This window comes from Carcharodon carcharias, chromosome 14, assembly GCF_017639515.1.
Source record: "Carcharodon carcharias isolate sCarCar2 chromosome 14, sCarCar2.pri, whole genome shotgun sequence".
In the NCBI taxonomy this organism is placed as follows: Eukaryota; Metazoa; Chordata; class Chondrichthyes; order Lamniformes; family Lamnidae; genus Carcharodon; species Carcharodon carcharias.
The window spans coordinates 136,460,883-136,474,973 of NC_054480.1; the positions used below are offsets into that span (position 1 = coordinate 136,460,883).

Here is a 14,091-nt window from a genome sequence, read left to right on the forward strand (position 1 = left end):
CCACAGCAGCTGTGGAGTTGAATCGATGTACTATTTGCACTAGAGTAAAGCACTGTAAATGTAACCTATTGAAGTTCCCATTGAAGTTCCCATTGCAAATCCATCTGTAAATCAATGACTACAATCAATGCTTTCTGTCCTTTGAAAACAAAAATGATAGGAATAAAATTACCGGAAAAATTAAAATGGAGATCAATATAAAGCTTTAATAAGTGGTACTTTAGATTCTTTCAGAACCACGTGCTCGAATCTGACCTTTGAATTCGCTTTCCTTTATTAGCTGATTGTCGCCAGTTGAAGTCACTTGATATTCTACTCTGGGAGGCAGCGGGCAAAGATTTCAAGCTCCGGATGAGTGGGTTCATGATGTGAGGATCAGCTGCACCCAGCAGGAGTGTGCTGAGGGTAACACTGACTGTGAGCATGTGGCTGAAGCAGTCTCACCACCCTCCTCACTGACTCAAAAAACATGAAGGTTGCAAACAGCCTTGGGCAGGTAGAGTGCGTGGGGAATCATAAAAGTTTGAGGAGGGAAGCTGATTGAATAACTTGAGTGATGAGATTCACATCTGAAATAGAAGGTCATCACTGAATGTGAATATGAATGTTAGTTGCATGAAATGCTTCTTAAAGTTTCTCATTGAAATTGTATTTATTGGAATGAGAAAGGAGCAGTGTACATTTAATTTTAATCAATTAGACTTGTGCTTACTAAATGATTTTAATTGTTTTAATTAAAAGTCTAATCGTCTTTTTTTATATAAAAGCCTTGTCAAGCCAACCAATATGGGAGAGGGAATTTTCAACTCCTTTGTAGGGGACCACCTGTAAATATCCTCCCATTCCAGAGCTGGCCATTGTTAACATCATTGCATCTCCATGATAAACCCTGAGCTAGCTTACAGATTGACCACTGGTGGTAGCAGTGGGAGTAGTGCCACCATGCAAACATTGTTGCATCCCCGTGGACCACCTACCAATATAGTCGCTTTTCCAGAGACCCTGTTGTGAATACCCATCACGTTGCCGTGGATTCTTCTAAATATTGTTACACTCCCAGGAACACTGAATTCTCGGGGATAGATCAATTACCCAAAAAATAGTTGCAGGAAGGATGCTCGTGAGTCAATAAGTACAAAAATACACTGGGCAGACAGAAATCTGAAATCTTTGAGAATCCTTTTCTTACCAACTCTCGACTGGCCCCTGAGTCTGCCTGTGATCCACAGAAGCCAAATTCAACAGCATAGAGATGGGATCCTGCTCATTGATGTTGGGCTCCCAGAATCGGACAGAAGAAATCCAATATATAAAATGCACTTGTGAAGGGATGGGCTAGTTTGATTCTTGAGTTGAAAGAATATTCGAAATACGAGCAGAAGTAGACCGTACAGCTCCTTGAGCCTGCTCCACCATTCAATACGATCATGGCTGATCTTTGGCCTCAACTTGACTTTCTTGCGCGGTCTCATATTTCCTGATTCCCCGAGAGACCAAAAATCTGTTTATCTCAGCCTCGGGTATGTTCAATGATGGAGCATTCACAGTCTTTTAGGGTAGAGAATTTCAAATATTCACAACCATTTGAGTGAAGAAACCTTTCCTCATCTCAGTCCTTAAAGGATTGGCCCCTAATCCTGGGACGGTGCCCCTGTGCTCTAGATTTCTGCAACCAATAGAAACAGCCGCTGTGTCTAACCTGTCAAGCCCCTTCTAAATCTTATTTCAATGAGATCATTTCTCATTCTTCTAAACTTCAGAGATTATAGGCCCAATTTATTCAGTCTCTCATCGAAGGACAACCTTGAAATTCTAGGAGCCAAACTAGTGAGGGTTGTTGTTTGAGGAATGATTGAGTAACATGAGCCTATATTCTCTGAAGTTTAGAAAAATGAGAGATGATCTCATTGAAATGTACAAAATTCTTCAGAGGGTTATATAGGGTAAATGCAGAGAGTCTAGAACTACATTTCATTATCTCAGGATAAGGCATCGGAATATAGGATTGAGATAAGAAATTTCTTCACTCAGAGGGTTGTTCCACTTTAGTATTCTCTACCCCAGGGGGCTGTGGATGCTCAGTCATTGAGTCTTTTCAAGGTTGAGATTGATAGATTTTTGGACGCTAAGGGAATCGAGGGATATGAAGGAAGGATGGGAAAATGGAGTTGATGTAGAGCATGATGTATGATTGTATTGAATGGCAGGGCAGGCTTGAGGAGCCAGATGATCTGCTCTTCCTATTTCTTATGTAGAGAGATGTCTAACCACTGTTCTTGGGCCACAATTGGACTGTGAGTCTAAGGAATCCAGCTGATACATCCCATGCAGTTCAATCTATTGTGATTAGACCTTGTAGTTGCTTGTTTGCCCTATTTAAACATTTTGCAGTTGGAAGTTTGGAAATGGGCTATTTTTGGCATTGTCACGCCGAGGAGAATTCCTGAATCTCATAGACCAGATCTTTGGGCCCAACATCTTGACATATATGCACATTAGGAGTATCGTTATGGCCTAGATTTTCCAATGGGCCGTTTTAACATAGATTGAAAACTCTCCCCGGTAATTTTTGGCTCTCAAATCTCAGTGGTTTGTACCTGTGTCCTATGAAGACCAAAAGCTCAAGTGCTCCTACTTTAGTCTGTTAATACCCATGTGTTATTAGAACAATGATATTTCATCCAATATGATTTGAGTATACTTGTGCATACTCCTACCACCCCCACACTGCACACACCCCCCCCCCCCCACCCCCACCCCCACCCCACCTCCCCTCCCCTCCCCAACACTGTTTGGCAATCATTGGTGCCTGTGCCTTGAGTAGTCTACCCTCTGGAATTCCTTACCCAAATCCCTCCACCTCTTCTCCAAGATCCTCCTCCAAGACACTGCTTAGAGCCTACCTCTTTGACTGCATTTTGGTCATGGCGAATGAGTCATTATGGTACAGGAAGAGGCTATTTGGCACATTGAATCCATGCTGGGTCACCTACCCTAATGTTCTCCTCCTTTGCCTCAGTGTTGAATTTGTCCAATTAGCATTGTTCCTTGGAATGTGAAAATGCACGTCATTGATGCTCTTGATTCAACTCCTCATGATTACTCCCGTCGCTACCACCACCAGTGGCCATTCAAACACCACCAGTATTTATTACAGAGCTCAAATACTTGCTGTCCCGTAGTGCCACACATTTTAGCAGAAGAATTTGTGCTCTTCATGTTTCTCACAGGTCAGTTGGGCATTGTATGAAAATTTCAATTTGCTGTTAGCATCTTACGGAAACCTCCTAGTGATTGCTTTGCAAAACGGAACATGTGGTTGCTGCTGGCTTCGTGCTAACAATTGTTTTAGCAACCACAGGAGTACCATTGTAGGCCAGTAAAGAGAAGAGTAACTTTAGTGGCTGAATTCTTTCTTGTCTGTTCTTGTGGATGGCTTTTATTTAAATGAATAGAGCTTGACATTACCACACTAGTGGCATCTGTTTAGGCAGACTCTGATTGTAATCGTAATGGCTGCATTCAGCACCTGGGGGAAAAATATGAACGTTAGACTTAAAGGTTGCTTAAAGGTCACTGCTATTGATTTATATTCATTGTTTCAATTCTTATAAATAAAATTCAGGGGGTTGCATATCTGGTGTGTGCTAAAGATGACTGAGACAGCCTGGTTCAAAGCTCTTCAGTCCAGCTAAACACAATTCTATTTCTGTACCCACTTTTTCTCCTCACTATTTCGCTTTCTTTTGTGCACTCACTCACTTGGCTGCTCTCTCTCTCTGTGTCTGTCCGTTCTTCCTCTGTCTCTATTGGGTACTCTCTATTGCTTGCACATACTCGCTGGCTCTTTTCTTCCTCACCCAAGTCTCCTGACTGCCCCCCTACAAAAACCTGTTACTTAAGGCTACATCGCTACAACCAAGTCTCAATATTCCACTGTAAATTTCCATACCAATTTCATGCAATACCTACCTCATCATAATCGTGCACTTTCATGTACCATTGATCTAGCTAACGGTTACCTGCATGTCATCTCATTCAAGTTTGCTTCCCAGCAGAATATCCACTCAATGCTGATAAATGCTCCAGACAGTTCATTTGGGTCATCTAAGCATCAAGTGGACATTCCTAGATAGTTTTCCCCATGTTGATTTAAATTAAGCCCTCCAATCACAATTGCAGACTTCACACTGTGTATGCTGTAGGCTCCAGAGTTGACTTGCAAGGATTTTTCTTCTGAAGGGCATACTTGGGTTTGTGCACAATGTGTACTTTGGCACATGAGCTGGACTCTCAGATCTGTGGACTCTTTAGTCTGGGCTCTGGATAACGTTGCATTGCACTGAGATCATTTCGAAAGAATGTTCTGTAGAATCTCATGGGAGGCTGTGCATGTGTGTGACAGCTCGGTTCTGGTCAGCACGAACCTTCAAAGCTGGGGTCGGTCTCATTCTCAGAGCTCTTCATTTACTTTTAACAGTGCACGTACATACCCTGTTGTTCAGCCTTTGAACTATGTTGGTCATCTTAATTATGTGCATACTTGTTTCTCATGTGCAGTCTTTAATTTTTCAGTAACAGTGTGTTAAAAGGTATTGTAATTCAATAGTTGTGAAGACAAATTAAGGGAGCTAAATTTGCTCTTAATGGATAACAATAGGTCTAATGGAAGACAGGAAGGTGAATGATCTAAAGCTTTAAAATCCCTGTGGAGAAGCTACCTGCTGAGTTGAGGACATGATCATAGGCAAAAAGAAACCTACTGCTAAGCTTTACATAAGTAACAGTGGCTCCACAGTAAAAATTTTACAGAACAATTTTGGGTGGTGCAGCATATTTAGAACCTCAGTGCCCTGTGCCAATAATGTACATCTACCTCTGTGACGACCTTGTGTGGTGGAGTTATGGATCTCCATGTGGGGTCAAGCACTTGCACACAGGGAGAACGAGTCCAACAGCCTGCTCCCTGCAGTTTGTTTCGGAACAATGTTTGAAAGGAGATGCCTGAGAGGTGACATTGTAGACTTATACTGCCTGGTAAATAGCATGATTTTAAACTGAATTGCAAGATGAGACAATGGAGTACAGCTTCAAACTAAAACTGATCAATCGCAAACTTAACACTGATGTTGGGAAGTTCTTTTTCACAGAATGATTCTCACTTCTAATGGACTCCAGGGTAAAGTAGTGATGGTAAAAACACCAGAGTCATTGAAGAATCAATCAAATACGATACTGTAATGGGGAGAATTGGAAACTTACTTGGATGGAAACTGAGATGGGCCAAGTTACCTCCTCCACAGAATTTTTGTGACCTTGTTGTTAGGATCCAGTTAGGGCCCAGTAACTTTTGTAAAGTCAGCAAAATTTGAAATTCCAGTTGCTTAGAGAATGAAGCCACAAGATTCTATGATTTTTAAACATGCAGAAGAATTTTTACTATACAAAAGTCAACAAAGCAAACAGTCAATGCGATCTATCTTATATTCTGACATCCAGAATTAATGAGGTAAACATAAATTAATAGGCAAACTGTGGTTACTACTAAATGGCCGATATAACCAAAACAGAACCCACGAATTCTCTCAGCAGCCCACCCAGACGTCAGTGATCACTGTGAGCCACAAAAAATTCTTTAGAACTCTGCCTTTCTCCTGAGGGGTCTCCGCTCCTCTCCCTGAAAGAGCCAGGCAGATCCCCAGCCAACTGTGGATCCACTCGAGTTCTGCACATATGATCCTCACCAAAAGATCTCTCTCAAACCTGCTTCCAGGTCCAGCCGCCTTGGCCGTCTTTTCCAGCTGAGCTGACCTAATCCTGAGACTGCCTCCCACTGTGCTGGCCAGGCCATACTCCAGCATCTAAACACAGGCAGGGGATCAGCTCCTCAGCCGTGCTGCTGCCAACAATTGCCAGCTTTACGGAGCAGGCAACCTCACTTCAGCTTCACTGAGCTGGCAATACTCCAGGGCTTCTCTCAACCCCAACTTTCCAGCAGCATGGAGCTGTCGACAGCTCCCGGGCTTCTGAGCTGCAGACCTTTCTGAGCCCTGGCTGCACAGAGCTAGCAACAGTACTTCAACTGCGACCTGTTCAGCTCTGGGCTAACCTTTGTCATGTGGGCTTTCTTTTTTTTTTGCACCTTAGAACGCCCGATCTCATGGCCAGGTTGTCAAGACCTCTCCAAGTAGGTTGCCCTTCTGCATGCGTGGCTTTGTCTCCCTTGCCGCTCTCAGCACTTGCGCCAGAACGCCCGGGCGTGCCGGGAGTTGTGGTTCTCCCACAGCACGAGCCAGAGTGGCAGGCAGCAACACCAGATTCCCCCAAATGGTGAACACCCGCGACGGCCTTAGCACGTTATCTGGCCAGTAAAGAATGATGTGTGGAAAGGAGAAGATTTATTCTTTTGCTACGTAGCAGTGCATGTGGATGAAGCTTTTAAAAGAAATAGATGTCTGATTTGCCAGGGATCCGAGAGGATTGTGTGCCGGGGCGAGGATGGTATTTCCAGTGGGTTATGACGCTCTGGCCCCTGCTTCTGACAGAATTACTCTTTGTGGATCCCCCCGAAGTACCTGCCTATCCATCTAGCTTGTATCCTAGAATGATATAGTGCAGAAGGAGGCCATTTGGCCCATCATGCCTCTGCCAGTTTGTAGAGCAATCCAACTCGTCCCATTCAGATTTTTTTTTATGCTATCAAAGCCATTCATGATTTTGAACATCTCTATCAAATCTCTTCTTAACCTTTGTGCTCTGAGGATAACAACCTCATCTTGTCTTCTCCAGCCTCTCTTCGGACTGCCCCAAGTCCTTCGTGGTGCCAGGCCTCAAGGGCCTGGGTTCTTACAGGCACCATATGGGCTCTAAGCGTCACTGGCTGGGCCAGGATTTATTGCCCTCGAGAAGGTGATGGTGAACTGTGTTCCAAAACTGTGTGGTGTAGGTGCACATTCAGTCCTGTGTGTAGCAGTTTGATAAAACTGAGTGGCTTGCTATGCAGCTTCAGAAGGCAGTTAAGAATCAGCCACATTAGTCTGGATTTGGAATCACATAGGCCAGACCAGGTAAAGACAACAGATTCCTCCTCTGAAGGACATTAGCAAACCAAATGAGTTTTTTGCGACAATCCCTGATCATTAATTAATGAGATTAGCACCTTATTGTAGATTTGCTAATTAATTAGCATTACCTTAGCTGGCATAGTTGGGTTTGAATCTGCCTTTGGAGCATTAGATGGGGCCCCTGGACTATTGGCCAGTCGCATTGCCACCATGCTACCCTTTTTGTCCCCATCCCCATCTTCCAAAGATGACTCCTTAAAAGCCTGGTGCCTTGACTGTGCCCCAGCAATCAGCTTTGCTGAATTGCTTGGTGGTCTCTTCTCTCCTTAACTCTCGCCGGTAAAACTCTCGTGAAACGTCGTCCTCTGTGAGACGTGCTGCAGAAATATAAAACTACGCTTTGGCTGTAATGTGGTGTAATGTTTCCTAAAGCTACCAGCAGCAATAATGCATGTAAGCCTGAAGGAAACATAAAGGGCTGAGATGTTTTAGAGATAGACCTGTATAAGATGATCAACTCTTATTTGCCAATTGAAGCTTATCCTAAGTAGCTATGTTGCACTCATGTGATTTGTAACGCACTCTTGTGGTCTGGTAACCATGGCAATGTCACCCATAATCTTGCAGCCGTTCTTTTCCTATAAGCTGACCAGTGCATCAACTAAAGAATGCACACTGGTGAATTTTCTCTGCTTATATTCATGTCCCTTACAGCAAGGAGTAGTGTCACACTCGGGTTGTCATTGGGAATTAAGAGTTGCTCTTTTCCAACAGTGGCAGATTTTTTTTTAAAAGAAGGATTGCACATTCAGTTGTATGAACTACAAGTTCAGAGTTGTGTGAATAGAATAATGAAACAAGTTGTAGGAGCCAACTTCAGCACTGTGGTTGGACAAACTCTCATCATCTGTACAATTTTCATAAAATGTCACATTTCGGGCCTTTTCACATGCCTTTTTGAGCCTGTTTGTTTTTTTTGGATAAACAGCGAATGCCGACAGCATTGTGTAGAAGGACGAGCTGCAAGGGATTAATGAGCTAAGCAGTGCTCGGCTGCACAATCAGCACACGTGCAATGTTAAAATGACTTGATGACTGAAACACTCTGGGTTAATGACTTGTCTCCTCTTAAACTAATTTGACGCTTTCGAACTGTCGGGTTTAGTGACTCCTCCCAGGCAATTCTTCCAGTGACGACATCTGTCACTGTATGAAATAAACAAATGGGGGAAATCAACAGAAATAAACAAGTGAGTTCAAGCGGATTCTAAACGTGGGAGGTCTGCAGCAGGTTGAGTTGTCAAACTTCCAGAATTGTCCTGGAGCTCCCAGGGTTTAAGGATTAATTTGCCAGGCACTTCTTCTACAGGAGGAAATTCATGGGCATTAAAAAATGTTCAGGGGGCCACCTGTTTAAGATGGCAATGAGGAGGAATTTCATCTCTTGAGGTTCATGAATCTTCAGAATTCTCCATTGCACAGGGCTGTGGCGGCCAAGTCATTGAATACATACAGGTACATGCCTGAACTGTAGAAAAGTTGAGGGTTATAGGGGTCAGGCAAAAAGAGGAGTTAAGGCCAAAGTCAGATCAGCCATAATCTTATTCACTCATGGAGCAGACTCAAGGGGCTCTATAGCCTCCTGCTCCTATTTCTTATATTCAATTCCTTTTTACCTGAACACTTTGTTTGTTTGAGGAGGAGGTGGGGGGACAGGCTGTTCCACTGGTGGTTGGAAGGAGGTAGCCTTATGATATGACCTCCAGGAATATGTCCAACAAGAGTTGAAACCCTTAGCAGCAGGTGAAAGAAAGATGGGTTAATGTTTCAGGGAGTGGGACAACCCTTCACATTTTTACACTCTCCTATATCAGTGTGTTAATTAACGTATGTAATCATGGCTATGCGGAGATTTTCAAGATGGTTGGTGCCTTATTGGATAAGTCAACTCGCAGGACTAGGTGGAACCTCTCAGCTGAGAGGGAATGGGCTGGCTGGAATTGGGCCAGTGCCCATTGCAAAATGTACTGTTCTTTGTGTACTGGACTTGTGCCCAATTTTGAGCTCTGCTGACCTCCGGTGCATATTCTCAGCTGGGTGCTTTAAAACGGCTGATTTGGTGATGTCAGAGATTCTTTCCTAGCGAAGCTTTGCATCACCTCAAAGCCCAGGCAGGACCTGAGTTTGGGCAATTTGCCTACAAAGGCAGGTTAAGCCTTAACCCGTTCGATTACTCCCCTTGATTAATGCAGCCTGCTTTCTAAGCATTTTAAGGGTTAACTGGGTTTGCTCTCAGACTCAGAGCACAAAAGGGGGAAGAGGGAGAAAATGCAGGGAAAGGAAATATTTTTATGAAAAGGAATTTCAATGTCACAGAAATCTTGTGTGAGGAAAATGCTTATGCAATCTCTCATTTGCAGCATCCATTTCATCCAGATTTTCTTACTTTATCCCAATGAATTGCGTTTGTACCTCACGTAGCTTTGTGTGGGGTGGGGAGGCAGTGGGAAGAGGTGATGGACCTGCGCTCGGGGAAAGCACAGCTCTTTTTTCTTCCTGCCACTGTCAAGTGTGAGACCATGCAGGCTGTGCATTGAAACAGGAAACACATTATCTCTTGTTTGAAGCAGCTAGAGGCCATATTTATTCCAGCGCTGAAATTGTTTTCCCATACTGGAGCCATTAATATGTAGTTTGAACTGAGGGTGCTTTTTAATAATGCATAGGACATTGATATTTAAATTTGTGTTCCGGGCATGTGGATAGCCGAGGATTTGTTGGCAGACAGACTGTACGCTCAAGAGCCTCTTTATAAGCTACCTTTTTTTATATATACTTACTTAGAAATGGCTGACAGCGTTATTGTGGACTCCAGCTTGGGTAGAGGCACCCCTGTTGGGTTTTTAAAAAGTTCAACTGATAGCCAGGTGCTGCTTGGCTTGCTTAAACACCAGTGGGCTGTCTTCCAGTATGCACAGTGCCATGCCAGAGTAGTGATTTTCTTTCATCCCTTTTAACTTGTTGATGCTTGATTTCTGTATTCACTCTTCGCTGAGCTGACTTGCCTTCCCCGGCCTCTGGAAATGAAAGCCAACTCGGGCTGTGGCAAGGCCAACTCTGGTTGTCGTTTGCTGGAGTTAACATTCACCCCAGCCCAAAGCAACACACTTAAACACATGGATTGGAGTTTAAATGTTTTAATTCTGGACTTGCGTAACCCATATTCATTACCGATTCCAATACCCTATGGCAAATAGCAAACATTATTTCGGGCCCAGTTTATTCTGAAAGGTGCTGCTTTTTCATAAATACATTGAGAATCTCGGTCCCAACAAGCGCACAACAGGTTCCCTTCCCCATGTCATTGAGGTACCAATTTGGAAATTGGCGGCTATGGTCATGGGGGTGCACCAGCATGCTCGGTTATCTCTGATGCGTGAAGGGAGCTTGAGGGATGGCATTCTTCTACGCTTGTGCTACATTTTGTTTTTGGTCATCTCCAGAATAGCATTGACAAGAAACCTTGCTGCCTTCTTCACAGTTGTAACCTACGGAGACCAGATGAACCGGGCAAAAATACAAAGACTACATCTCTGTTCTAAGCGTGGATGTCGAATTTGGTAGTGGTGTCTTTCGATGAAATATCAGATCAGCTCATTTCCTAATTGGGAGCTTTTTGCAAAATTGCTGCTTCTCTCTGTAACACAGTTTACTGTTGTGCTGTCCCAATTAGGAGGAGGCAGTTGACACTCCCAATGGCTTTGCTAGTTAAGACCATGAGGAGCTCTGTAAAAAGTTATTGTACTTCAGGGGTGTTCTTCATTACACGTAGGTATGTGGAGACGTTTTGAGCCTAAACAAATCAGCAGCAACTGAAGATACTGCAGCTTCCCTTGATACACTTTGTGAGAGGGAGGAAAATCAGCCAGGGTACCCGTTTCTGATTGCTATTGAATAACTACCTTTGCCAGAAGGTGCACATGTACATGTGCTGAGTGATGACTGGATCAATTTCTCCCCTTGCAATCCTACAGCTGAATAACTTGCCATCATTTACTGTGTCAACTCACATGTGAAGATCGGACACAAGTAGAGGGTGACTGGCTCCTGTGCATCCAAATATAACTCAAAATCCGTGCCTTCAGGGTAGCAGAGGACATGGAGAAAAGCTGCAGGACAAAGAGGGGAAGAAAAAGGATTAGTTAGGAGGAGAGTGAATACCCTCACAAAAATTGCATTGAAGTTTGAGGCAGTAAAGGCAATCTCTAATCATTGGTTCTCATACAGAGGGGAGATATACATATCTTAAAAGGCATGAACGTGTAAATGTTAATCAGCAGGTCTGGCAGCATCGGCGGAGAAGAAAAGAGTTGACGTTTCAAGTCCTCATGACCCTTCGACAGTTCTGTCGAAGGGTCATGAGGACACGAAACGTCAACTTTTTTCTTCACTGCCGATGCTGCCAGACCTGCTGAGTTTTTCCAGGTAATTCTGTTTTTGTTTTGGATTTCCAGCATCCGCAGTTTTTTTGTCTTTATTTATGTAATTGTTAATGTTCAGAGAGACTTGGGTGTACTCGTACAGGAAGACAAAGTCAGCACGCAGGTACAGCAAACAATTAGGTAAGCAAGTGGCATGTTGGCCTTTGTCGCAAAGGGATTGAAGTAGAAGAATAAAGATATCTTGCTGCAATTGTACAGGGCTTTGGTGAGACCACACCTGAAATAGTGTGTGTAATTTTGGCCTCCATATTTAAGGAAGGATATGTTTGCATTGGAGACAGCACAATGAATGTTCACTAGATTGGTCCCTGTGATGAGGGGGCTGCCCTATGATGAGCTGCTGAGCAAATTGGGTCTGTTTTCTCTGGAATTTAATGGAATGAGAGGTGCTCTCATTGAAATAGTCAAGATAATGAAAGGACTTGTCAGGGTAGATACTGAGATGTTGTTTCCTCTGGCAGGGTAATCTAGAAATATGGGTACAGTTTCAGAGCAAGGGGCTGATCATTTAGGACTAAGATGAGGAGAAATTTCTTCATGAAAGGGTTGTGAATCTTTGGAATTCTCTGCACCAAAGGTTTGTGGATGCTGCATCATTGAATATATTTAAGGCTGAGATAGGCAGATATTTGGTGTCTCAGAGAATGAAGGGATATGGGGAGCGGGTGGTAAAGTGGAGTTGAGGCCCAAGATCATCCATGATCATACAGAATGGTAGAACAGGTTCAATGGGCGGTAGGGTCTCCTCCTATTTCTTATATTATACAGAGACTGAGGAAAACCAGACATGTTTGACAAGCGTGTTAATGAAGTGTCTGTTTGTCAAAAAACCTTCCCTTCAAAGCTAGAAAATCAAGCAACTAGCATCAACAAGTCTTCAAGCAGCATTCTGTCCTGCATTTTTTACAATATTTTATACCCGTGAAGAAATCATCCTGAACAGACATGTGCCTCTGTTCTACGCTTGCAGGTTAGCGTGACTAATTCAATCGTAGGTTGTTTTGTCTCTTCATTAACTTCCTTGTTTTTTCTTTTGCTTTAAAGGCTCCATCACAGTCAGCACAACAGTTGAAGTTTACTACCTCGGACTCCTGTGATCGAATCAAAGATGAGTTTCAGTTTCTGCAAGCACAGTATCACAGGTAATGAGATTTCTCTTTCATATACTGGAAACCATTTCACTTTAGGATAATAAATGACAGCACTGAAAGGTGAAAGTTGCAATTCATTCCAGCTAAGCTCTAGTGCACATTAAGATGCCAATAATTTTATATTGATGCTTGAAACTCAACGCCAGTCTTTTGAGTCATAACTTATGCTGCAACTGCTGTCTGGTATAGGCAGCTGCATTGGACCTGTGCACACCAGTCACACCAAACTGTGCTGTCAAACTGAGGAGGAAGCAAGAATGAACTTAAAGAAATAAGAACAGGAGCAGGAGTATTTAGGCTATTCAGTCCCTTGAGCTTGCTCCACTATTCAATATGATAGTGGATCAATTTCACTTTCCCATTCAACCCCCTCCTAGCCCTTGATTCCCTGAGAGACCAAATATCTGTCTATCTCAGTCTTGAAGATCGTCAATCATGGAGCATCCACAACCCTCGAGGGCAGAGAATTCCAGAGATTCGCAACCCTTTTAGTGAAGAAATTTCTCCTCATCTCAATCCTACGATCCTAAATGATCAGTGCTGTATTCTGAGACAGTGCCCTGTGTTCCAGATCCTTTAAGCAGAGAAAACAACCTCTGTATCTACCCTGTCAAGCCCCTCCAGAGTCTTGTTTCAATGAGATCACCTCTCATTCTTCTAAACTCCACAGTAGTATAGGCCCAGTTTACTTGGCATCTCAGTGTAAGACAACGCTCTTCATCCCAGGAACCAATCTAGTGAGCTTTGGCTGAACCATCTTTCATTTAAAAAAACACCTTTCATGGATGTTCCAAAACCCTTCACAGCCATATAATTACTTTTGAAGTGTAGGCACTGTTGTAATGTAGGAGAATGTGGGCAGCCAATTTACACATGAACAACAGTGAGAGAAATGACCAGAGAATTTTGTTTTAGCGATATTCTTGAGGGATATAAATATTGACCGAGCCACCAGGCAAACTTTCCAGCTGTCCTCGAAAAGGTGCCATGGAATCTTTTACATCCTCCTGAAAGGGTAGATTTGTCCAACACCCTGCCCAAAAGTTGCATATTTGATGCATTGAGACCAAATTTCTGGAGTAGAGCTTGAACCTCCAACCTTCTGACTGGGAGATAAAAGAGCTACCAACTGACTGAGGTGTAAGAATTTTCTTTACAGTTGACCCAGTAGAGTTTTCAAATCATGGGGGAACACTGAGTACTGTCGTGGGGACCGAATCTAGTATTTTCAAGTTTGAGGATGAGACAAAGCTGGGTGGGAATGTGTGTTGTGAGGAAGATGCAAAGTGGCTCCGGGAGGATTTGGATAGACTTACTGAGTGGGCAAGAATATGGCAGATGGAATATAATGTGGAAAAATGTGAAGTTATTCAT

The 14,091-nt window shown here is 43.3% G+C and overlaps 1 protein-coding gene across 2 annotated transcripts in view; it reads left to right on the plus strand.

Moving 5' to 3' along the window:
- Positions 1–14,091, plus strand: part of LOC121286962 (TLE family member 5-like) — a 120,523-nt gene that overhangs the window by 15,127 nt on the left and 91,305 nt on the right. For both annotated transcript variants that reach the window (XM_041204313.1, XM_041204312.1), the window contains exon 2: positions 12,611–12,708. In XM_041204313.1, coding sequence (XP_041060247.1) covers positions 12,611–12,708 — 98 coding nt within the window. The remainder of the gene's footprint in view (positions 1–12,610; positions 12,709–14,091) is intronic.